The sequence below is a fragment of the Xenopus tropicalis genome, chromosome 9 (genome assembly GCF_000004195.4).
Source record: "Xenopus tropicalis strain Nigerian chromosome 9, UCB_Xtro_10.0, whole genome shotgun sequence".
NCBI lineage: Eukaryota > Metazoa > Chordata > Amphibia > Anura > Pipidae > Xenopus > Xenopus tropicalis.
This window is the reverse complement of record NC_030685.2, coordinates 10,237,126-10,261,552: the sequence shown is the minus strand read 5'-3', so window position 1 is coordinate 10,261,552 and position 24,427 is coordinate 10,237,126. Positions and strand designations below refer to the sequence as shown.

At 39.2% G+C, this 24,427-nt stretch overlaps 4 protein-coding genes and 1 pseudogene across 4 annotated transcripts; all 5 read right to left on the bottom strand.

The window, feature by feature from the left end:
* Positions 1-3,407: 3,407 nt before the first annotated feature.
* On the bottom strand, positions 3,408-4,343 carry LOC100485541 (olfactory receptor 5V1-like). Its single transcript, XM_002939166.2, has one exon. It carries the CDS (start codon positions 4,341-4,343, stop codon positions 3,408-3,410), a length of 936 nt encoding a protein of 311 aa, XP_002939212.2.
* Positions 4,344-10,313: 5,970 nt separating this feature from the next.
* Positions 10,314-11,240, bottom strand: LOC108648794 (olfactory receptor 5V1). Its single transcript, XM_018097225.2, has one exon. The coding sequence runs from the start codon at positions 11,238-11,240 to the stop codon at positions 10,314-10,316; it is 927 nt and encodes a 308-aa protein (XP_017952714.2).
* A 3,901-nt stretch (positions 11,241-15,141) lies between these two features.
* On the bottom strand, positions 15,142-16,053 carry LOC100485236 (annotated as a pseudogene).
* A 2,996-nt stretch (positions 16,054-19,049) lies between these two features.
* On the bottom strand, positions 19,050-19,973 carry LOC101733358 (olfactory receptor 5V1-like). Its single transcript, XM_004918353.2, has one exon. It carries the CDS (start codon positions 19,971-19,973, stop codon positions 19,050-19,052), a length of 924 nt encoding a protein of 307 aa, XP_004918410.2.
* A 3,260-nt stretch (positions 19,974-23,233) lies between these two features.
* On the bottom strand, positions 23,234-24,322 carry LOC100485078 (olfactory receptor 5V1-like). The gene has a single exon (XM_002939163.3). The coding sequence runs from the start codon at positions 24,251-24,253 to the stop codon at positions 23,330-23,332; it is 924 nt and encodes a 307-aa protein (XP_002939209.3). The 5' UTR covers positions 24,254-24,322; the 3' UTR covers positions 23,234-23,329.
* Positions 24,323-24,427: the final 105 nt, after the last annotated feature.

The window sequence follows — 24,427 nt, the reverse complement described above, 5'->3', positions numbered from 1 at the left end:
GAATCCGGGATTTGGTGAATACCTGGAATTTATACCATGTTGAGTTTATATGACTTTCAAGGCCAGAAAAAAAAAAACTATTTCAGTAAATGTGCCCCTTGAACTTTTTCATTTTTCCATTTTTTAGTACATTTTTTTTAATACAGGGGGAACATAGGCAATAAGAATGATACATTTGCTACAGTCCAGTAATATAGCCACCGACCATTAGTGCATCTTACACTGGTATGAAATAGCTTGAATAACAATAGCAAACAAGTTATTGATTGTTACCAATTAGGACAACATTTTACCCATAATCATAACCTAAACCCCAGCTTTACATCATATAGTGGAACTATTATCAATGGATTTCCTACTATTAATACAACAGTGTAGAAACCATATCCTCCAGATCATTTCTCAAACATAATAACATTGTCCAATGACATTTTGTTGATGGAAACTAAAGGGAAGTCTGGGTTCTGATTATTACTTAATCGAATTTTGAATATTTGACATTTCTTCTTCTTTAAAAAAAATTGTAATTGTTCTCGGTGATCTCTCTTTGCTACAGTCTTGTCTCTTTTCCTGTTTTAAACATAGGAAATTACAGTTAAAAAATGTCGTGAAACTTTGAGCCCCCATATAAGGACTTTCTCATTTAGTCATTTGGATCTCCATACCTTAAATCTACAAAAAATGTATTTAAACATGAAATTAACCCAATAGGGCTGTTCTGCCACCAAAAAGGGGTAATTATATCTTAGTTGGGATCAAGTACAGGTACTGTTTTATTATTACAGAGAAAAGGGAATCATTTAACCATTAAATAAACCCAATAGGGCTGTTCTGCCCCCAATAAGGGGTAATTATATCTTAGTTGGGATCAAGTACAGGTACTGTTTTATTATTACAGAGAAAAGGGAATCATTTAACCATGAAATAAACCCAATAGGGCTGTTCTGCCCCCAATAAGGGGTAATGATATCTTAGTTGGGATCAAGTACAGGTACTGTTTTATTATTACAGAGAAAAGGGAATCATTTAACCATTAAATAAACCCAATAGGGCTGTTCTGCCCCCAATAAGGGGTAATTATATCTTAGTTGGGATCAAGTACAGGTACTGTTTTATTATTACAGAGAAAAGGGAATCATTTAACCATTAAATAAACCCAATAGGGCTGTTCTGCCCCAAAAAGGGGTAATTATATCTTAGTTGGGATCAAGTACAGGTACTGTTTTATTATTACAGAGAAAAGGGAATCATTTAACCATTAAATAAACCCAATAGGGCTGTTCTGCCCCAAAAAGGGGTAATTATATCTTAGTTGGGATCAAGTACAGGTACTGTTTTATTATTACAGAGAAAAGGGAATCATTTAACCATTAAATAAACCCAATAGGACTGTTCTGCCCCAATAAGGGGTAATTATATCTTAGTTGGGATCAAGTACAGGTACTGTTTTATTATTACAGAGAAAAGGGAATAATTTAACCATTAAATAAACCCAATAGGGCTGTTCTGCCCCCAATAAGGGGTAATTATATCTTAGTTGGGATCAAGTACAGGTACTGTTTTATTATTACAGAGAAAAGGGAATCATTTAACCATGAAATAAACCCAATAGGGCTGTTCTGCCCCCAATAAGGGGTAATTATATCTTAGTTGGGATCAAGTACAGGTACTGTTTTATTATTACAGAGAAAAGGGAATCATTTAACCATTAAATAAACCCAATAGGGCTGTTCTGCCCCAATAAGGGGTAATTATATCTTAGTTGGGATCAAGTACAGGTACTGTTTTATTATTACAGAGAAAAGGGAATCATTTAACCATGAAATAAACCGATAGGGCTGTTCTGCCCCCAATAAGGGGTAATTATATCTTAGTTGGGATCAAGTACAGGTACTGTTTTATTATCACAGTACTAGGTTAAGAAGGTTTGCAGGAGAAATATGAAAACATTACATTTGTTCCCAGTAGGAGATGAAAGCTGTTGAACGTTTAGTGTCAAAAAATAGATCGAGAAAATGTAATATTTGTGGACGGCCAAAGATGGTTTAGACTAAAATTGGCTATTTAGTGAGGGACTTAGGGCAAAACATACTGTACATGTAATAAGTAGTTTCTAAGAGATTAATTTCACTAAAAATAACATTCACAGAGGACAAAACCAGGCCAAAATGTTAGTATAAAATGTAGGGAAAATATAGTGTAAAAGTCACAAAAAGCACCCACTGAACTGCATAATAAATTGGTGTCAAATGTGGAAAACCGTACAATGTAGAAACTGTAAAGTCAAGGTTTGACTGTACATTTTAAAAACATTTGGTATTGCCTTAAGATATAACCATAACCATATACATGTCTGTGACCTGATGTTAAACAAACATTTAAAAAGGCCAATACAATTGTCATTGTGCAAATTAAATAAATTAAATATTATAGAATAGTTTCTAGAACAAATAAGATCTAAGGTTAAGATATTGGGGGGGGGGGGGGAAGAAAAGCAATAAAAGCAACAGAAATGTACCAAAATGTGATTTCTATTGTACAATATTAATGTTTAAATGAGAAACCTTTTGGAATAAACCAGAAATAAACAAAAGGCATATTGATCAGCTGATGCTCTATAACATATATATATATATGAATTAAAAATTAATCAACCATTTAAAAATGCAAGTACAGGTATTGAATCAGTTATCCAGAAAGATCTAAATTCTGGAAACTTTGTCTCCCATAGACCCCATTTTAATCAAGTAATTTAGATTTTTAAAATGGATTTCCTTTTTCTCTGTAATAATAAAACAGTACCTGTACTTGATCCCAACTAAGATATAATTACCCCTTATTGGGGGCAGAACAGCCCTATTGGGTTTATTTAATGGTTAAATGATTCCCTTTTCTCTGTAATAATAAAACAGTACCTGTACTTGATCCCAACTAAGATATAATTACCCCTTATTGGGGCAGAACAGCCCTATTGGGTTTATTTCATGGTTAAATGATTCCATTTTCTCTGTAATAATAAAACAGTACCTGTACTTGATCCCAACTAAGATATAATTACCCCTTATTGGGGGCAGAACAGCCCTATTGGGTTTATTTAATGGTTAAATGATTCCCTTTTCTCTGTAATAATAAAACAGTACCTGTACTTGATCCCAACTAAGATATAATTACCCCTTATTGGGGCAGAACAGCCCTATTGGGTTTATTTCATGGTTAAATGATTCCCTTTTCTCTGTAATAATAAAACAGTACCTGTACTTGATCCCAACTAAGATATAATTAATGGGTCCTATATCCTTACAATAAAATGCCATATAATCAATAAAAACTAGGAGTTCTCGGACTTACTAACAGCAATATGTGTTTGTTGTTTGAATGCTGTGTTGGGTTTCATGTTATTTCCTGTACTATTTCGGGTATCTATTTGAAAACACTTTCTTTAGGGCCTTCTTCACATCATTGTTTCGAAGACTATATATTAATGGGTTGAGCAACGGGGTAACTGTCGTGTAGATAATAGCGGCTGTTCTATCTTTCGACTCAGAGTAACTCTTAATGGTATGTAGGTAGGTGACAATGGTTGTGCCATAATACATACACACCACCATAATGTGTGAGCTGCATGTTAAGATTGCTTTCTTCCTCCCTTCTTGGGATTTAATTTTCTTGATGGCATTTGCAATGCTAACGTAGGAGCTGAGAATAACCACGAAATTAATGATCCCGTTGATAATGTCAGACGCATACAGCAATGTTACACTCAAGGTAATGTCAGAACAGGCGAGAGAAAAAAGTGGGAGAATGTCACAGAAGAAGTGGTTGATCTCGTTTGGGCCACAGAAATCAAGGCTGTTGGTGAGCAAAGACAGCATGATGGAGAAGAAGCTCCCTATCAGCCATGACCCAACTGCCAACTTACTGCACATTTTGTAGCTCATTATTTTTGTGTATTGAAGAGGTTTACAAATGGCAACATACCGGTCAAAAGCCATGATGGAGAGTACGTTGGATTCTGTTGCCACACATGTAAGTAAAAGGCACAGTTGGGCAATGCAGGAGCGATAAGGTATAACGCCTTTCTTGGAGACCAGATCCGTAATCATTTTGGGCATCGTGATTGACGGGGAAATCACGTCTATGAAGGAGAGGTTTGCCAGGAAGAAATACATTGGAGTGTGAAGTTGGGAGTCATTTATAATGAGCAGGATGATGAGGCTGTTCCACAGTAATGTGAAAACATAGAGGTACGAGAAGATGCAGATGAGGAAGAGTCGAAGATGAGGAATGTGGGAGAAGCCAAGAAGAATAAATGTGTCCACAGAAGTAGCATTGTGTTGTTCCATTGACCAATGTAAACCAAATTCACTCTCCTGATGGGTAAATAATTTAACTTCAGATGTCGGCCCCACCTTACACATTAAGTTTGCTCCCTATTTATAGGCATTCTTATACCGTGCAAATACATGACATCATTAATGTTTTTGTAACAGTGGTTACCCCAAAGGAACAAGTCCTCATTAAGTCATGAACGCTGACGCTTTGGGAAGCAATAAGTCTTTACAAAATCCCACAGGAATTGCTCCTAAACTCATTTTCTCGACTTCTGAATTTAACTCTTTTGAAAATGACAAGGTCCTTTTTGAACATAACCACTAGAACCACTGAATAGGGGCTTCTTTACATTATGTATCAATCAGTCTATGAAGGTCCTCATTCATCCAGGTCATGATACAAAGTATCTAGTAGAATTAAGTCTTATACATTATGTATCAATCAGTCTATGAAGGCCCTAATTCATCCAGGTCATGATACACAGTATCTAGTAGAATAAAGTCTTATACATTATGTATCAATCAGTCTATGAAGGCCCTCATTCATCCAGGTCATGATACAAAGTATCTAGTAGAGTTAAGTCTTATACATTATGTATCAATCAGTCAGTCTAATTTATCCAGGTCATGATACACAGTATCTAGTAGAAATAAGTCTTATACATTATGTATTAATCAGTCTATGAAGGTTCGCATTCATCCAGGTCATGATACACAGTATCTAGTAGAATTAAGTCTTATACATTATGAATCAATCAGTCTTTGAAGGACCTCATTTATCCAGGACATGATACAAAGTATCTAGTAGAATTAAGTCTTATACATTATGTATCAATCGGTCTATGAAGGTCCTCATTCATCCAGGTCATAATATAAAGTATCTAGTAGAATTAAGTCTTATACATTATGTATCAATCGGTCTATGAAGGTCCTCATTCATCCAGGTCATAATATAAAGTATCTAGTACATTTAAGTCTTATACATTATGTATTAATCAGTCTATGAAGATTCTCATTCATCAAGGTCATGATACACAGTATCTAGTAGAATTAAGTCTTATACATTATGTGTCAATCAGTCTATGAAGGTCCTCATTTATCCAGGTCATAATACAAAGTATCTAGTAGAATTAAGTCTTTACATTATGTACGTATCAATCAGTCTATGAAGGTCCTCATTCATCCAGGTCATGATACACAGTATCTAGTAGAATTAAGTCTTATACATTATGTATCAATCAGTCTATGAAGGTCCTCATTCATCCAGGACATGATACACAGTATCTAGTAGAATTAAGTCTTATACATTATGTATCAATCAGTCTATGAAGGTCCTCATTCATCCAGGTCATGATACACAGTATCTAGTAGAATTAAGTCTTATACATTATGTATCAATCAGTCTATGAAGGTCCTCATTCATCCAGGTCATGATACACAGTATCTAGTAGAATTAAGTCTTATACATTATGTATCAATCAGTCTATGAAGGCCCTCATTCATCCAGGTCATGATACACAGTATCTAGTAGACTTAAGTCTTATAAATTATGTATCAGTCAGTCTATGAAGGTCCTCATTCATCCAGGTCATGATACACAGTATCTAGTAGAAGTAAATCTAAAGCAACTGGGTTCTGAGTGTTTTCCTTGACAACCCTTCACCAATCATCCAAGTGGCCGATTGGATGTCTTTGACTGTACCACCCTAAAGGTTTATCTGCTGGGGTATTTAATCCATCTTTGTATTTAATTTGTAGTTATACCCCATCTATTATACAGTTTGCAGATTATGTTGACCCTTGGCCATTGATATGCCCAGAAACCCACTTGTTTGTTTCTGTTTTGGTTATTATTCACAATATTCTCAAAATGTCTATGAAGATTCTCATTCATCCAGGTCATGACATACAATATCTAGTAGAATTCTAAAACAACTGGACTTTTCTGAGTTTTTCTTGAAAACATTTCACCACTCATCTGAGTGGCTCCTTCAGTTCAAAAGGTCCAGTTGTTTTAGACTTAATCCTACTAGATACAATATTCTCAAAGTCTTCCCCAACACCAAGGTTCACATTCATCAATACTTACCTGGTCCAATTGCATATTGGCATGCCTCCCAACATTTGAAAAATGGAAAGAGGGACAAGAAGAAATTATGTCCGTAGCACAGCAATACATTTTTGACCACGTCCATTTTCGTGACCACACCCCCTAAATGCCACTCCCATTTTAAAAAATTTGACAGGTTATGTAAAGTTTGAATGGATTTTTGGGGGTTTTGGGGTCTTGTTTTATGTGTTATTACAGTTTTGCTAATGAAGGTCAAATTGCCCTTTAAAGGAAAACTATACCCACAGAATGATTTTTTTAACTAACTGATTATGTTATGTTAAGTGACCTATTAAAAAATCTCCCCAAACTGGAATATATATATCAGTAAATATTGCCCTTTTACATCCTTTCCCTTGAGCCACCATTTAGTGATTGGCTGGGTACTCCCTCAGAGATCAGCTGACAGGAAGTGATGCAGCTCTAACTGTAACAGGAAGTAGTGTGGGAGCAAAAGGCAGCCCATTCATTGGCTGATGGGGCCTAGCATGTATGTGTGCCTTGGCTTGTTTGTGTGCACTGTGAATCCTATGATTCCAGGGGGCGGCCCTTAGTACTTAAAATGGCAGTTTTCTATTTAGGATCACCCAATGGCACATAGTACTAACAAAGTATAATTTTCTGAAAATGGTTTATTAAGATTTAGGGTTTTACATATGAGCTGTTTAAGCAATATATTTTTATAGAGACCTACACTGTTTGTTTAAAAGTCTCAATTCCCCCAAGAGACCTGTTTAGCTTATTAGTTACAATTATATCTCAGTGCAGGGGGTGAGTATTCTGGACTCTACCAAAAGCCTACATATTTTATTAAGTTTGAGAAACTTTGTATCTTTTTTGGTATCCAGTGCAGGAGGTCAATGGGAAATTGGGAACTTTTCAATAAGAATCCGAGACTGCGTGTTGAGCTGTTAATAACGGGACTGTCCCATCTGGACAGTTGGGAGATATGTATCGGCACTTACTGGGTGTATCCCCTCTCACTGCTCCCTTCAGGAGAACCCTACCCAAAGACTCCAACCAAACTCTAACCCAATCTGGCATCTTTTTGTCCTTCTCCTTTAGTTGTTTTGCTCCCATTGGCAGCAAGTTTTCTTCTTAGCAAAGCAGTAGGCCTAACAACACAGCATCCTAGGGTCAGCGGTTTTGGCCCTGAGGCTCATTTATCTCTCCAAGCACTTTACCTAATTTATATAGGGTTCTCTGCACTTTTTCTTGTTGAACAGGTAGAGAAATATGGCGCAGTTCTGCATAATATAAGGCATACTTATTAATCTGTGTATTGAGTTTCAGCACAGCTTTTTACATTGTTTTTTCGGTACGATAAATGAGCCCCATAGCATATCAATTACTGCATGTTTATTTCCCCTGCTAAGCCTTTTCTTGCTGGTGTCCCACTGCCTTAGTTATTTATCTGGGTATACACTTATTATATGCTTGCTGGTACGCAGTATACTCTGTTTTACTCTCCTTATCTCTTTCAATAGAGTCTTGAGTTTGAAACTTGCCCAGTTTTTTGCCCATAGATAACTATCTCTGGGCACAAAACTGGGCTTGTTTCAAACTGTGGGGCAGATGGATCAAAAGTCAAGCTTGGGTTTCTTCTTCTCGATTCAAGAAAAATGACACAAATATACATGCACATATTTTCTAAAACCTTAAATAGCTGGAATTTATTAAAGAAAAAAACATGCAAAAAGTTGACAGAAAACAAAAAAAAAGACAAGTAAAAGGTACTGAGTTTGTAAAAGGGAATTGTCTTTAAAAGATTTATTTATATTGGCACAAAAATTCAAAATAAATAGATGCCAGAGATCCGGGTACAGTGCCCGAATATACAGTAGGTCTATACTATGTGAGTTCCTTGGTGCCTATAAATTACTATTTTGACTTGATCTTCTGGTTCCTGATTCTTTTCTTCAGTTCTGACAATGATGATTATTGCTGTCTGCCCCTATCTTTTGCCTGAAAATGAGCTTTTCCATAACCCTTCCTCCTTGGTCCAGACTTCTACCCGAGTTAAGGTGGCCATACACGCTAAGATCTGCTCTCTTGGCGAGGTCGTCAAGCGAGCGGATCTTCTCCCAATATCCCCACCTACGGGTGGGTGATATCGGGCTAATTCGGTCGTTCGGCACTGGGGCCAAACAATCGAATCAGAACGGGTATAGGTATTGTTCAGATCGGGGACCACATCGGCTCGTTGATGCGGTCCGCGATCCAAATAATTTTTAAACCTGCCTGATCGAGATCTGACCGATTTCAGGCCAGATGTCGCTCGAGCAAGCCCATCGTTAGTGCTAATCAGTCTAAAGGGCCGATATCGGCAGCTAGAATTGGCCCGTGTATGGCCACCTTAAGGCTAATGTCAGATGGAGAGATTCTGCCACCACTACCGTGGGCAACTAATCTCTCCGAAATGCCATTCCACAAATGGAATGACGGGTGGAAAAGCTTACGCCTCACTTCGACTTTCCGAAGTTTCCTCCTGCAGGCAACATTGAGCTACTTTGGAAAACCATTATGACTATGAAGATTTTCATTCATCCAGGTCATGGTATATCTACTGTAGTATAAATAAATCTAAAGCAACTGGACTTGTTAAGTAATCATTGAAGACGTTTCACTACTCATCCGAGCAGCTTCTGACAGAGCTATTCACAATAAATTTTCCTTATTGGTTCCCGCCATAGATTTAAAGGTTCAGATTCCATGGGTGACATATTTACCACTGTAGGGAACTGGTAAATTGTACCTTTCTAACTCTGTGGTCCCCTATTATATGGACAGCTATGAAGGGCCCTTAATTTAATAGGAAGTAAGTCCCTTGTTCCTGGGCCACAGCATGACCTTTTGTGCAGTTCCACAGTTTGGCCATTAGGCGCTGTGGTGTAAAAGGCTGAGCAGCCATGGTGCTGGGAGCCATTTTGTGAAGTCTCTGCCTGAATAAGCAGGCAGAGAGATACTGTGGAATCTGGGAATAGGTAGGTCCAGATAGAACAGGCAGCTCCTGTTATAGACCCCACTAGGTGTGATAGACAGGCAGGGCTATTTAGTGAGCAGCTTCTGGCTCCGACAAGGAATTGTAGAGGGATTATAATTCCGGGTATAACACTGCCCAGAGTAGGGTTACCAGTGTACTTACCTAGGGTTAGATAGTGATCACCCAGGTTCCACTGGAAGCATATACCTGAAAGCTGGGATTTAACCCATCTGCAGCTAAAGAGTTATTGTGACCATTCATTGTAAGTACTGCCTGTTCTGTGAGATGCTACTATCTACCTATTCTATTCTGTAATTACTCCTAATTCGCTGTGTAAATAAACATATCATTTATTGAGAGATACAAAACACATCTTCCTGGCCTCCATATCAAGCGAGGGCTCACCCCTGAAGGATACGGTCTCATCCTGGGTAAAATAAGGTGTGGTTTGTGGTAATAGAAGGGCTAATTTACCATAAGCTTACGCTGCCTTCCAGTGTGTGTGATGCTACAAAACTCATTTTGTATTTACAAAATTACCAACAAAATATGGAAATAGATTATTAAGGGTTTTCAATAGATTGATCTCCATAACTCATATAATGAAGGCAAAATAGTTTATTGCTGATCCTCTGTATGCGTAACGCATTTGTCACACAATTTTTCTTTGTCCGTGTCTTTTTTGTCACCCACGTCTTTTTTTGGTTGCCTGTGTCTTTTTTTTGTCACCCGTGGCTAATTTGATGTGACTGTGCCTTTTTTTAAATTCACGGGAGTTTCAGGAAACAATTCGCCAATGGCAAAATGCGGAAATTCGCTGTGAATCCATGCCTGGCAAAAAAATTCGCTCATCGCTATTCTTGAACTTTTTTAACATAATGCCTGCAGCTCAGACTTTCGCAAAGTAGATTTTAAGTGCCTTCTTCACATCATTGTTCCGGAGACTGTATATGAGTGGATTTAATGCTGGTGTTACCATGGTATAGATTAGAGATGCTGTTCTGTCTTTGGATTCTAAAAAGCTACGAAGAGGATGGAAATAGGTGGAGATAAGTGTGCCATAATACAGAAAGATCACCGTCAGATGTGAAGCACATGTAGAGAAAGCTTTCAGCCTTCCTTTCTGAGATGTTATTCTTAATATTGTAGTTATAATACTAATGTAGGAGCTAAGAATTATCAAAAAATTGCACATTCCGTTGAGAAAGTCTGATACATAAACAATGATTAGATTAGGCGTTATATCAGAGCAGGCGAGTTGGAAAAGTGGGAGAAAATCACAGAAGAAGTGATTGATCTTGTTAGGACCACAGAAGACTATGTTGTACGTGAACATTGTGTGCAGTAGAGAACAGAGGAAAGACAGAACCCATACCCCACTTATCAGCTTAAAGCATGTCTCGTGGCTTATTATGTTTATGTAATGAAGGGGGTTACAGATGGCGACATAACGGTCAAAAGCCATAAGAGAAAGAAAAAGGCATTCTGCCCCTGCCAACAGGGCAAAGAAAAACAGCTGGATAATACAACCACGTAAAGATATAAGTCCTTCTCCTGAAACAAGGTCCCTTATCATTTTTGGCACTATAGCTGATGATAAAAAGAGGTCAATGGCAGAGAGGTTGGCCAAAAAGAAATACATTGGGTTGTGGAGTCGGTGGTTATGTTTAATGAGGAGAACCATAAGACCGTTTTCAAGCAGTGTGCAGGCGTAGAGGAACGAGAAGATGCAGATTAGGATGAGCCGAAGGTGAGGGAGATGCGAGAAGCCAAGAAGGACAAACACCTCAACTTGGGTAGCATTTCCTTCTTCCATTTCCAATGGTTTACTCTTCCCTTGATTAGAAATGTTTGTGTAATAGCTCCACTAAGATCTGTAAGAAGATCCTGATACATCAGAAAGATTTCTTGCCGATATTGCAAATTACTTCTTGTAGATCACTTTGTAGACTAGTGTTCTGCCTAAAAGGAACAATTCCCAGTCATAGTTCATATTTCTCTTTATGAAAGCTGTCTCTAATGCACTGCTATTATTACAATATATCAGATCCTTAATTAATGTAAATATCAGCAAGTTCCCTCTGGGAGACAACTGGGAGTCTCTTTCACAAATCCCTCACTGCAGAGCAAGGTCTCTAGACTCATCTTCCATATTTTAACTCTTGTGTTTTCTTGTAACAGACTAGTAAAGACTAGTGATGGGCGAAAAAATTCGCCAGGCACAGATTTGCATCGAACTTCCATGTTTCACCATTGGTTGATTTTTTTAGGGAACAGGTGTGTCCAAAAATTGTCGCCCTCGTCAAAAGAATTTCCACGTGTCAAAAAGAATTGTCTCTCTCATCAAAAGAATTGTCACGTGTCAAAAAGAATTGTCTCTCTCATCAAAAGAATTGTCTTGCGTGTCAAAAAGAATTGTCTCTCCCATCAAAAGAATTGTCTTGCGTATCAAAAAGAATTGTCTCTCTCATGAAAAGAATTGTCTCTCTCATGAAAAGAATGTGTCAAAAAGAATTGTCTCTCTCATGAAAAGAATTGTCTTGCGTGTCAAAAAGAATTGTCTCTCTCATGAAAAGAATTGTCTTGCGTGTCAAAAAGAATTGTCTCTCTCGTCAAAAGAATTGTCTTGCGTGTCAAAAAGAATTGTCTCTCTCATCAAAAGAATTGTCACGTGTCAAAAAGAATTGTCTCTCTCATCAAAAGAATTGTCACGTGTCAAAAAGAATTGTCTCTCTCATGAAAAGAATTGTCACGTGTCAAAAAGAATTGTCTCTCTCATCAAAAGAATTGTCACGTGTCAAAAAGAATTGTCTCTCTCATGAAAAGAATTGTCACGTGTCAAAAAGAATTGTCTCTCTCATCAAAAGAATTGTCACGTGTCAAAAAGAATTGTCTCTCTCATCAAAAGAATTGTCACGTGTCAAAAAGAATTGTCTCTCTCATGAAAAGAATTGTCTTGCGTGTCAAAAAGAATTGTCTCTCTCATGAAAAGAATTGTCTTGCGTGTCAAAAAGAATTGTCTCTCTCATGAAAAGAATTGTCTTGCGTGTCAAAAAGAATTGTCTCTCTCATCAAAAGAATTGCGTGTCAAACGTATTCTTGCGTGCAACAATTATTTTTGATGCCAAACATTTTCCCCGTTTCGTGAATTTTTTGCCATTTCGTGAATCTTTTGAAAGATTCACTTATTTTTTGGCGAAACGAAATGGGACAGATTCGCTCATCACTAGTACAGACAAATGAAAAAATAGGCTTACAGTTTTTTTATTTGGATTCATAAAGTCTTAGATTCAACTTTTTTTTAATAAAATAAAAATGTTATATCCACTGATTCTCATTACTCTTACTTCTAATTTTTAACTTTCTATAGAATAGTGGAAAAAGATACTATGGGCCATTTATGACTAGTGATGGGTGAAATTATTCGGCAGGCATGGATATGAGGCAAATTTCCGTGTTTCACCATTGGCAAATTTTTTGCCCGTTTTGTGAATTTTATGGCGAAACAGGACAGATTTGCTTATCATTATTTATGACTAGTGATGGGTGAAATTATTTGCCAGGCATGGATTTGAGGCAGATTTCCGCGTTTCGCCATTGGTGAATTGTTTTGCAAAACTTCTGTGAAATTTTGCTGTGTAAAAATTCGTTCGGCATAAAAAAATTTCATTGCACATCAAATTGGGTGCAGGTGTGTCAAAAAAGGCCATGGTCGCGTAAAAAAAGCGTGGCGATAAAAAAATGTGGGTGACAAAAAAGACGCGGGCGACAAAAAAATCGCACAACAAATGTGTTTCATGAATTTTTTGCCGTTTTATGGGACAGATTCGCTCATCACTATTTATGACTAGTGATGGGTGAAATTATTTGCCAGGCATGGATTCCAGGCGAATATCTGTGTTTCGCCATTGGCGAAATTGGGGCCACAATTCACTGTACTACAAAAAAATTGTCACCCCTGTCAAAAAAATTGTTTTGTGCATCAAAAAAATGTTGCAGGGGCCAAACAATTGATGAATGAAAATTTTTTGAAAAAGCGTGTCTCAGTGTGGAGGGGCCCATCCATTGTTGGTCTCTATCCCCTGTTGTTTTTATGGGTATGGGAAGTACGTTTCAAAATTTGAAACAGTCTTTAATAGGATCAGAAGAGGTACATCGAGACACACTGACCTATCACACAAGCAAAGAGACATCACAAACGGGGAAATGTGATTGGTTACAGTGAGTTACTTAATACAAAACTGACCCTTAACGAGGTAGGCAACTGTTGGCCTAGGGCAGGCTGATTTCATCCCCTAAGTCAGGAGAGCCAATCTGGCACACCTTATAGATAGAAAGAAAAACATAAAATTGCTCTTAAACGGACACTAAACCCAACCGTAAAGCTGCCCCACTGCGCCCCCTAGTTCTCTATAGAAGTTGATGAAAAACGTAATTACACATGGAAACCAATTCACCAATGAGAATTCTACTGACCCAAAACTTAATTATAGATGCAAGAGAACTGACCAATGAGAATGCTGATTCCCAGCACTGTGTCAGGCCCCTTGCTGGTACCTTACATATAAAGATAATTATGTCCTTTTCCCCTTCATTATATGGCATATATAACACCAGCTGATGTGACCAGGCTCAGGTCTCGGATTTGGATATGTGGGCAATGTTAAAGCTAACTACAAAAACAGAAGGGCAATGAAATGTGACAGATAAATAGACAGGAAAAATCACCTCTTGGGTGCGGACTAAACGGAGTTTTCTTGTCTTGGCAGCGGTTAAGTAGAGATTATTTACATTCAAGGTTCCTAACAAACTACCTGCCCATTAGTGTCTATCTGGATTGAATGGTTAACCCCCATTTAAGACACTATTACATCTAGGGGCCCATTTACTAAACAATTTTGAGATAAATTCATATTTTTTCTAAATTATAGAACATTTCGGAATGTATGCAAAAATTTTGGTAAAATTCCAAGAGTTTTTCATGGTTTTCGGTAAATTCCCACAAAAAAATCATATATTGCGCAAAGACTACGAACCTTTCAATATTTTTGTACAGCGATAAAAGCGTTGTCGAGATATTTCAGAACTACAGAAATTATTGTGATTATTTCGAATTTATACCATAGCGAGTTGTGCCTCTTAAGGTGCCCATACACCTTCAGATCCACTCGCTTGGCGATGTCGCCAAGCGAGCAGATCTTCTCCCAATTTCCTCCACCTACGGGTGGGCGATATCGGGAGAATCCAGGCTAATTTGATTGTTTGGCCCTGATCAAATTATAACGACGGGTATAGGCAAAGTCGTTCCAGGGACCGCACCAACGAGCTGATGCGGTCCCCGATCCAACTAGATTTTTTTAACCTGCCCGATCGATATTTGCCCGATTTCAGGCTAGATATGGTTCAGGCAGGCCCATTGGTTGTGCCCATGCACGGGCCGATTAGCTGCCGAATCTGTCTAAGGGACCAATATCGGCAGCTAGAATCGGCCCGTGTATGGGGACCTTCAGACTTTTCTTTTTTTACTTTCTAGCCTTTATCTAATTATTTTCTATGTAGAAAAAAGAGCAATACCAAGTAATACATTTACAAAACCCAGGAAAATCTGGGGTCAAATGATTCTGAAGGTTTAAGAAACCCAACCTGTTTACATATACAGATGTATATGAACAATGAATAACATATTCTGCACATACCCTACATACATGCAATAACCCTCAAAAAAGTTTCTTTAGGGCATTCTTTACATCATGATTCCTAAAACTGTATATTATTGGATTCAGCAGCGGGGTAACCGCCGTGTATATTACAGCGGCCGTTTTGCTTTTGGGCTCTGAGGAACTGTTAATGGAATACAAATACGAGATGATGATCGTGCCATAGTACATAGACACCACCATGAGGTGAGACGCGCAAGTTAAAAAGGCCTTACTCCTCCCTTCTCAGGATTTGATTTTTATTATGGCGTTGGCAATGCTAACGTAGGAGCTGAGAATAACCGAGAAATTACATATCCCATTGAGAAAGACTGACACATTCAACAAGACGATATTCAGAAATATATCAGAACAGGCCAGCTGGATAAGAGGGAGAAGATCACAGGAGAAGTGATTGATCACATTAGAACCACAGAAGTCTATGTTGTTGGTGAGCAATGTGTGCAGAAGGGAATAGAGGCTCCCTAAGATCCACGCTCCACTTGTCAGCTTAGCACACAGCTTGAAGTTTATGATACTGCCGTAATAAAGTGGGTTGCAAATGGCCACGTAGCGGTCAAAAGCCATGATAGAAAGCAGAGGGGACTCAGTTGCCACAAACGTAATAATGAAAAACAGTTGCGTAAAGCATTTATGCACGGAGATCTTTCCTTCCCCAGAAGCCAGATCCGCAATCATTTTAGGAACCGTGGCCGACGGAGACAACAGGTCTAACATGGAGAGGTTTGCCAGGAAAAAATACATCGGGGTGTGGAGTCGCTTATCCTTTAGGATGAGCACGATGATAAGGCTGTTCCCCAGTAGGGTGAATATGTAGAGGATGGAGAAGATACCGATGAGGATGGGTCGGACTTGCAGGAGGTGATTGAACCCAAGAAGGATGAAGATATCATCATTGGTACCATTGGTCATTGCCAAGATAATACATACAAATGCTAAATGGTTGGTAATTATACTGGCATTTAATAAATCTAATTGGAAAGATATTTTTCATGAACAACATCAAGATAAGGTGACTTTTTGGGCCTCTGAAAATAGGTCAATCTGATCTTTGCTGGCTTTGTTATTGGTTAATATTCTACACAATGGCACAGACTCCTGATGCATCAATGGAACAGCTACTGCTCATTCATCTCTCGTGTTCTATTTATATTATAACCATTTGTCATGTACTTTTAGCTTAACCCCAAGGAATTCATTAAATGTTTATCTCCCAAATCCCATAGCTTTCTACAATGTCCCTCTGGTAATACTCCTTGTGATATTTCTTTAACTCTTGATTCAGTAGATAAAAATTGTATTTTAGGTCATGGCAAAGCTTTAAACACTTGCTTTTACTAAGGGGCACATTTACTAATCCACGAATCTGGATCCCGAATGGGAAAAAATTGGATTGGAAACGTAAATTTTGTGACTTTTTCGTCGCCGTCGTGTTTTTTTCCGTATTTTGTGAGATTTTTTCGTCGCCGTCACGACTTTATCGAATTTTGCGCAACTTTTTTGTCGCCGTCACGTTTTTTTCGTATTGGGCAATTGTAAATGCCCGGAAAAACCAATCCGATTTTTTCGCGACGACGACGAAAAAGTCACAGAAAATATACGAAAAATCGCGACGGCGATGAAAAAGTCACAAAAATACCGATCATTACGAAAAAAACGCATTCGGACGCTTTCGGTCTGTTCGTGGATTAGTAAATGTGCACCTAAGAGTAGGCTAAAATGTATGTTCCATTGCCACTTTTAAAACAACAAGGAAACTCACACTTGTGTGCGCCAAAATGTTAGGCACCCCTTAGTAAATTCAGTTTACTCTTCTTTCTATCTCAATGCCACGCCGCCATCTTACCTGCCTATTCCAGTCATCCCTTGTGTGCACTTAGGGGGATGGTGCATTTACTAACGACTGAATTTTTTTTACAATTCAGATTTTTTGCGCTAAAACTCGAAAAAGTCGTTAAAAAAACGACTTTTCCAAGATTTATTATGCAACAAAATGGGACAATTCCAAATCTGAACATACTCCATCTAAAGGTTACATACACGGGTTGATTGCAGCTGCCGATATTGGTCCCTTACACTGATTCGGCAGCTTATCGGCCCATGTATGTGGCAGCAACTACGGCCATGCCAGCCTGAAATTGGCCAGATATCGATCGGGCAGGTTAAAAGATTTAGTCAGATCGTGGACCGCATTGGCTCATTGATTGATCGTTATAATTCGATCGAATTAGCCTAAATTTGCCCGATATCGACCACCCGTTTGCCTAGGACAGGTCCCATTGATTCTACACGACCTCGCAAGCTTTCAGATGCCGACGTTTTACATATGAGTGTTTCACAATTTTTTGGGCTTGATAATAATAACCATAATTCGAGTTCATGATTTTTAGCGCAAAAATATGAAAATAGTAGAAAAAAATAAAATACGAACGTTGATAAATCGACCCCATAGTGTATAAACTTACATTAAAATGTGCGCAATTTGTGTAAGTTCCATAACAACTTGCCCAGAAACTTACATATCAAGTCATGATAAGGCAAGCAGGAATGTGGATTTCACATTAATTAATAAAACTATTTATATGAACTACTTATTATAGAGTAACATCAGCTGTTTATATTGAGATCTATTGACTTAATGAGCTCTCACCTACATTAACTTTTCAGCAATGGAATGACTAGTTATTGGGCCCCAGATCAAGATCAATGGGCCCCTAAACTCTGGGAAGAAGACATTTTTAAAAAACATGTATTTAAGCTGAAAGGGATCCCGTTCTTGGCCTGAAAACTATAGGCCTGTTAGTCTGACATCAGTAGTAGGAAAACTTTTGGAAGAGGTAATAAGGGATAGGGTACTTGGATACATTGCAGTTCACAATACTATTAGTTTGTGCCACATGGTTTTATGCGTAACAGATCTTGCCAGACTAATTTAGTCGCCTTTTATGAGGGTCTGTATGTGAGTGGATAGGTCAGTGTGGGTCTGTATGTGAGTGGATAGATAGGTCAGTATGGGTCTGTATGTGAGTGGATAGGTCAGTATGGGTCTGTATGTGAGTGGATAGGTCAGTATGGGTCTGTATGTGAGTGGATAGGTCAGTATGGGTCTGTATGTGTGTGGATAGGTCAGTGTGGGTCTGTATGTGAGTGGATAGGTCAGTATGGGTCTGTATGTGAGTGGATAGATAGGTCAGTGTGGGTCTGTATGTGAGTGGATAGATAGGTCAGTGTGGGTCTGTATGTGAGTGGATAGATAGGTCAGTATGGGTCTGTATGTGAGTGGATAGATCAGTGTGGGTCTGTATGTGAGTGGATAGGTCAGTGTGGGTCTGTATATGAGTGGATAGGTCAGTAAGGGTCTGTATGTGAGTGGATAGATAGGTCAGTATGGGTCTGTATGTGAGTGGATAGGTCAGTGTGGGTCTGTATGTGAATGGATAGATAGGTCAGTGTGGGTCTGTATGTGAGTGGATAGGTCAGTATGGGTCTGTATGTGAGTGGATAAATAGGTCAGTGTGAGTCTGTATGTGAGTGGATAGATAAGTCAGTGTAGGTCTGTATGTGAATGGATAGATAGGTCAGTATGGGTCTGTATGTGAGTGGATAGATAGGTCAGTGTGGGTCTGTATGTGAGTGGATAGATAGGTAAGTATAGGTTTCTGTGTGCTGGGTTTACTTGGAAGGGTTGAACTTGATGGACTTTTATCAACCCTATGTAACTATGATGGTGAGTTTGTATCCATCAGGTTCAACATTTTGTCCTATCAAAACCTGCCTAACTGAAGAAGCCACTCAGAGTGTCTAAAATGTTTTCAAGAAAACTTGAGTCCAGTGGTTTTAGACTTTATTCTACTAGAAACTGTATATCCTACTGCTTGACCGAATGATTTCCGCTCTAGGCTTGATGCTCACTTTCCAAAAAGTTTCTTCAGCGCCTTCTTTACATCGTTATTACGGAAACTGTATATTATGGGATTCAGCACTGGGGTGAGGGCAGTGTACACGACAGCGGCTGTTCTGTCTCTGGACTCTGAGTAGCTACTGACCGAACGGAAATAAGAGGCCATCACTGTACAATAATACACAGAGACCACTATTAGGTGGGAAGCGCACGTTGAAAACGTTTTCAACCTTCCGTCTTTAGACGTTATTCTCGCTATGGCAGTAATGATACTACTGTAGGAACCAAGAATAATGGAGAAGTTGCATATGCCATTTAAAAACACTGATACATAGAGTAAAGCTATGTTTAGAGTAATGTTTGAGCAGGCCAGCTGGAAAAGTGGAAGAACATCACAGAAAACATGGTTGATGGAGAAAGGACCACAGAACTGGATGTTTTTGGTCAGCAATGTGTGCAGGAGAGAATAGAAGCTCCCCAAGATCCATACCCCTCCCATTAGCCATGAACACATCTTGTTGCTCATTATGATCCTATAATGAAGGGGTTTACAAATGGCGACATAACGGTCAAAAGCCATCACTGAGAGAAGAGGACATTCCGACCCTATAAACGTTATTAAGAAAAACATCTGGACGAAGCAGCCGTGTACGGATATAACTCCCTTCCCAGAAACGAGGTCTTGGATCATTTTGGGCACAGTGACTGATGGAGACAACAGGTCTAGTATGGAAAGGTTGGCCAAGAAGAAATACATTGGGGTGTGAAGGCGAGGGTCTTTTATGATGAGCAGGGTAATTAGGCTGTTCCCCAGTAATGTGCAGGCGTAGAGGAACAAGAACATACAGAGTAGAATGGATCGAAGGTGAGGGAGATGGGAGAAGCCGAGAAGGATGAATTCTTCCGCAATGGTGATATTATTGCCCCCCATTTCTAATTATTTACTATGTTAAGGCATTAAACCTAACGATTAGGTGGGAAATATCCAGTCATACATTGTCTCCTGTATTGTCTCCCATTGTTGAAATATATCCTCCCCTCTTACTCTGGAATATTTATTGTAGACGCGCCCTCGTGGGTTACACCAAGGAATAAGCCCTCATTGAAGCTCGGGGACTCGTTAACAGCTATTTTACTAGTTTGCCAACCAGTTCCTCCGAGACCTTCTTTCTACTCGTTATGTTTAATATACCGTTACTGAAGATCTGTGGGTGAATATATCCTTGAAAGAACCAGGTAACGTTCATTAACCCCTTAGGATACTAAACAAGGCAGGCAGAATACAGACCCAAGAAACATTCATCTATGACAGTGGTCCCCAACCAGTGGCTCAGGGGCAACATGTTGCTCCCCAACCCCTTGGATGTTGCTCTCAGTGCCCCCAAACCAGGGAGTTATCATTAAATTCCTGACTTGGTGGCAAGTTTTGGTTGGATAAAAACAAGATTTCCTACCAAACAAAGCCCCCTGTAAGCTGATAGGGTGCATAGAGGCTCCCCAATAGCCAATCACAGCAGTTACCTGCTCTTTTCATTCTTCACAGAATTATTGAATATTTGTGTATTTATGTACTAATGATGGACTTTTTATATAAAATGTGCCTCTAGCCTCTTGGGTCTATGCCCTAACCCTAAGCTCTGTGTCTGAGCTTTAGCAGGAACTGATGGGGAGTAATGGAATCCTTACTAACTAACCATAACTAAAGGGTGTAAAATCATCCCCCATTACTTCAGGATTAACAGTCAGAGTAGTGATGAGCAAAATTTGCACAATTCAGCGCAAATTTGCTGCGGAAAAATTAGTTGCGTGTCAAAAAACGGTCACGGTTGTGTCTCATTGCGCATGGTTGCATCAAAATGGACACGGTCGTGTCAAAATGGGCGCAGTCATGTCAAAAAAAGACACGGGTGACAAAAAAAAGATGTGGGTGACAAAAAACTTCAGAGAAAATTCACCACACCAAAAAAAGTAGCGGTTGCATCACATTGGGCGCAGTCGTGTCAAAATAGGCTCAGTTGTGTCAAAAAAAGATGCGGGTGACAAAAAAGTCACGCAACAAACAAGTTTTGGGAAACTTCTGCGATAATTCACTACGGGAAAATTATATGCGTCAAAAAAAGTAGCGGTCGCATCACATTGGCTCGCGTCAAAATAGGCTCGGTCGTGTCAAAAAAAAATATGTGGGTGACAAAACACTTCCGAGAAAATTCACCACGGGAAAATTATTTGTGCGTCAAAAAAAGTAGTGGTCTCATCACATTGGGCGCAGTCGCATCAAAATAGGCTCGGTTGTGTCAAAAAAAGACACAGATTACAAAAAAGTAGTGAAACTTCTGCTAAAATTCACCATGGGGAAATTTGTTGCGTGTAAAAACTAAGTAGCAGTGATGTCACATTTGTCCACAGTCGCATCAAAATAGGCGCGGTCATGTCAAAATAGGCATGGTCACATGAAAAAAAACGTGTGCAACAAAGAAAAGACGCGGGCATCAAAAAAGTCATGGTCGCGTCACATTGGCCGCTTCAACATGGGAAACTGCTGCGAAAATTCACAATGGGAAAATTTGTTGCATGTCAAAACAAAGTAGCAGTCACATATGGCCACGGTTGTGTCAAAATAGGGGCGTTTTTTTTTTTTGCCTTCCTCTGGATCAACTAGTAGTTAGGCAGGTTATATATAGGCATTATGGTTGAACTTGATGGACGTATGTCTTTTTTCAACCCAACTTACTATGTTACTATGTTACTATGGTTGCATCAAAATAGGTGTGGTCACGTGAAAAAAAAACGCACGCAACAAAAAAAAGACTCGGGTGTTAAAAAAGTCATGGTCGTGTCACATTGGTCGCTTCAACATAGTCACGGTCGCGTCAAAAAGACACATGCGACAAAAGAAAGACGCGAGTGACAAAAAAAGTTGCGCAACAAACGTTTTGCGGATTTGTAGCCGTTTCACGAATTTTTGTGTAGTTTTGTGAATTTTTTGATTAAACAAAATGGGACAGATTCGCTCATCACTAATGCAAATTCTACCAATCACATGTACTACAGCGGCCAACTTTTAGCAACGTAAGAACTAAACCCAAAGTCACTGGGGAGGGGCAGTTTGTTACATTATTGGACAGTGAAAGTTTGTGTATCATCAGCCGCAAAACGTTTGTTATATTTTTGTAAAACAGTACGTAAACACATCTGTAAACAACCAAAATACTTAGTAGTAGTGATGGGCAAAATGTTTCGGCAGGCATGGATTCGCGGCGAATTTACGCGTTTTGCCATTGGCGGATTGTTTCGCGAAACGGATGAAAAAAATCGCTGCGGACAAATTTGCCGCACGTCCAAAAATTGGCACAGGCATCAAAAAAGAATAGTTGCGGGCATCAAAAGAATAGCTGTGCCACAAAATAATAGTCGCGGGCATCAAAAGAATAGCCGTGCGACAAAATAATAGCCGCGGGCGACAAAATAATAGCCCCGGGCGTCAAAAGAATAGCCATGCGACAAAATAATAGCCGCGGGCGACAAAATAATAGCCGTGCAACAAAATAATAGCCCCGGGTGTCAAAAGAATAGCCGTGCGACAAAATAATATCTGCGGGCGACAAAATAATAGCCCCTGCACCAAAAGAATAGCCGTGCGACAAAATAATATCTGCGGGCGACAAAATAATAGCCCCTGCACCAAAAGAATAGCCGTGCGACAAAATAATATCTGCGGGCGACAAAATAATAGCCCCTGCACCAAAAGAATAGCCGTGCAACAAAATAATAGCCGCGGGTGACAAAATAATAACCGTGCAACAAAATAATAGCCGCGGGCGACAAAAGAATAGCCGCGGATGACAATTTTTTTTGCCGTACAACATTATTGCCGTTTCATGAATCTTATGAAAGATTCGCAAATTTTTGGGCGAAGCGAAACGGAACAGATTCGCTCATCACTACTTAGTAGCTCTTGAGAATCAATCTAGAAATAGTGAATCTGTCTAGATATAGCCTCTATATCTGTGCTTCAGTCAATGTGGCCCTCAGACTGGCTCAGAGTGGGGGTTGTGTCTCCAGCAATGACCTTACATGGGGCAGATTAACTAAAAACTCCTTAGCGTTTACTAACTCCTGAGAGTTTTTTTTTTATTTCAACAATTCCAACAATGATGTATTTATTAATAGTCACAATCATTTGAAAGTTGAACGGATGTTTTAGCCCGTATGGTTGACACCTGGGCCCACCGGGAGTTTTTCTGGTATCCCTATGGGCCAGTCCCACACTGACTACAGACTTGCTGCTCACTTCCCAAACAGTTTCTTCAGCGCCTTCTTTACATCATTATTACGGAAACTGTATATTATGGGATTCAGCGCTGGGGTGACGGAGGTGTAGATAACAGCGGCTGTTCTATCTCTGGACTCCAAGTAACTACTGATTGGACTAAAATAAGTAGCCATGACCGTCCCATAAAACACAGAGACCACCATGAGATGTGAAGCGCACGTTGAAAAAGTTTTCCTCCTTCCGTCTTTAGACGTTATCCTCGCTATGGCAGTAATGATACTACTGTAGGAACTAAGAATAATATAAAAATTGCACATCCCATTAAAAAACGCTGATTGATACAGTAAAACCAAGTTTAGAGTAATGTTTGAGCAGGCCAGCTGGAAAAGTGGAAGAACATCACAGAAAACATGGTTGATGGAGAAAGGACCACAGAACTGGATGTTTTTGGTCAGCAATGTGTGCAAGAGAGAATAGAAGCTCCCCAAGATCCATACCCCTCCCGTTAGCCATGAACACATCTTGTTGCTCATTATGATCCTATAATGAAGAGGTTTACAAATGGCGACATAACGGTCAAAAGCCATCACAGAGAGAAGAGGACATTCTGACCCTGCAAACGTTATTAAGAAAAAGATCTGGACGAAGCAGCCGTGTACGGATATAACTCCCTTCCCAGAAACGAGGTCTTGGATCATTTTGGGCACAGTGACTGATGGAGACAACAGGTCTAGTATGGAAAGGTTGGCCAAGAAGAAATACATTGGGGTGTGAAGGCGAGGGTCTTTTATGATGAGCAGGGTGATGAGGCTGTTCCCCAGTAATGTGCAGGCATAGAGGAACAAGAACATACAGAGTAGAATGAATCGAAGGTGAGGGAGATGGGAGAAGCCGAGAAGGATGAATTCTTCAGCAACGGTGATATTATTGCCCCCCATTTCTAATTATTTACTTTGTTAAGGCATTAAACCTAACGATTAGGTGGGAAATATCCAGTTATACATTATCCCCTGTATTGTCTCCCATTTTTGGAATATATCCACCCCTCTTACTCTGGAATATTTATTGTAGACGTGCCCTTGTGGGTTACACCAAGGAATAAGCCCTCATTG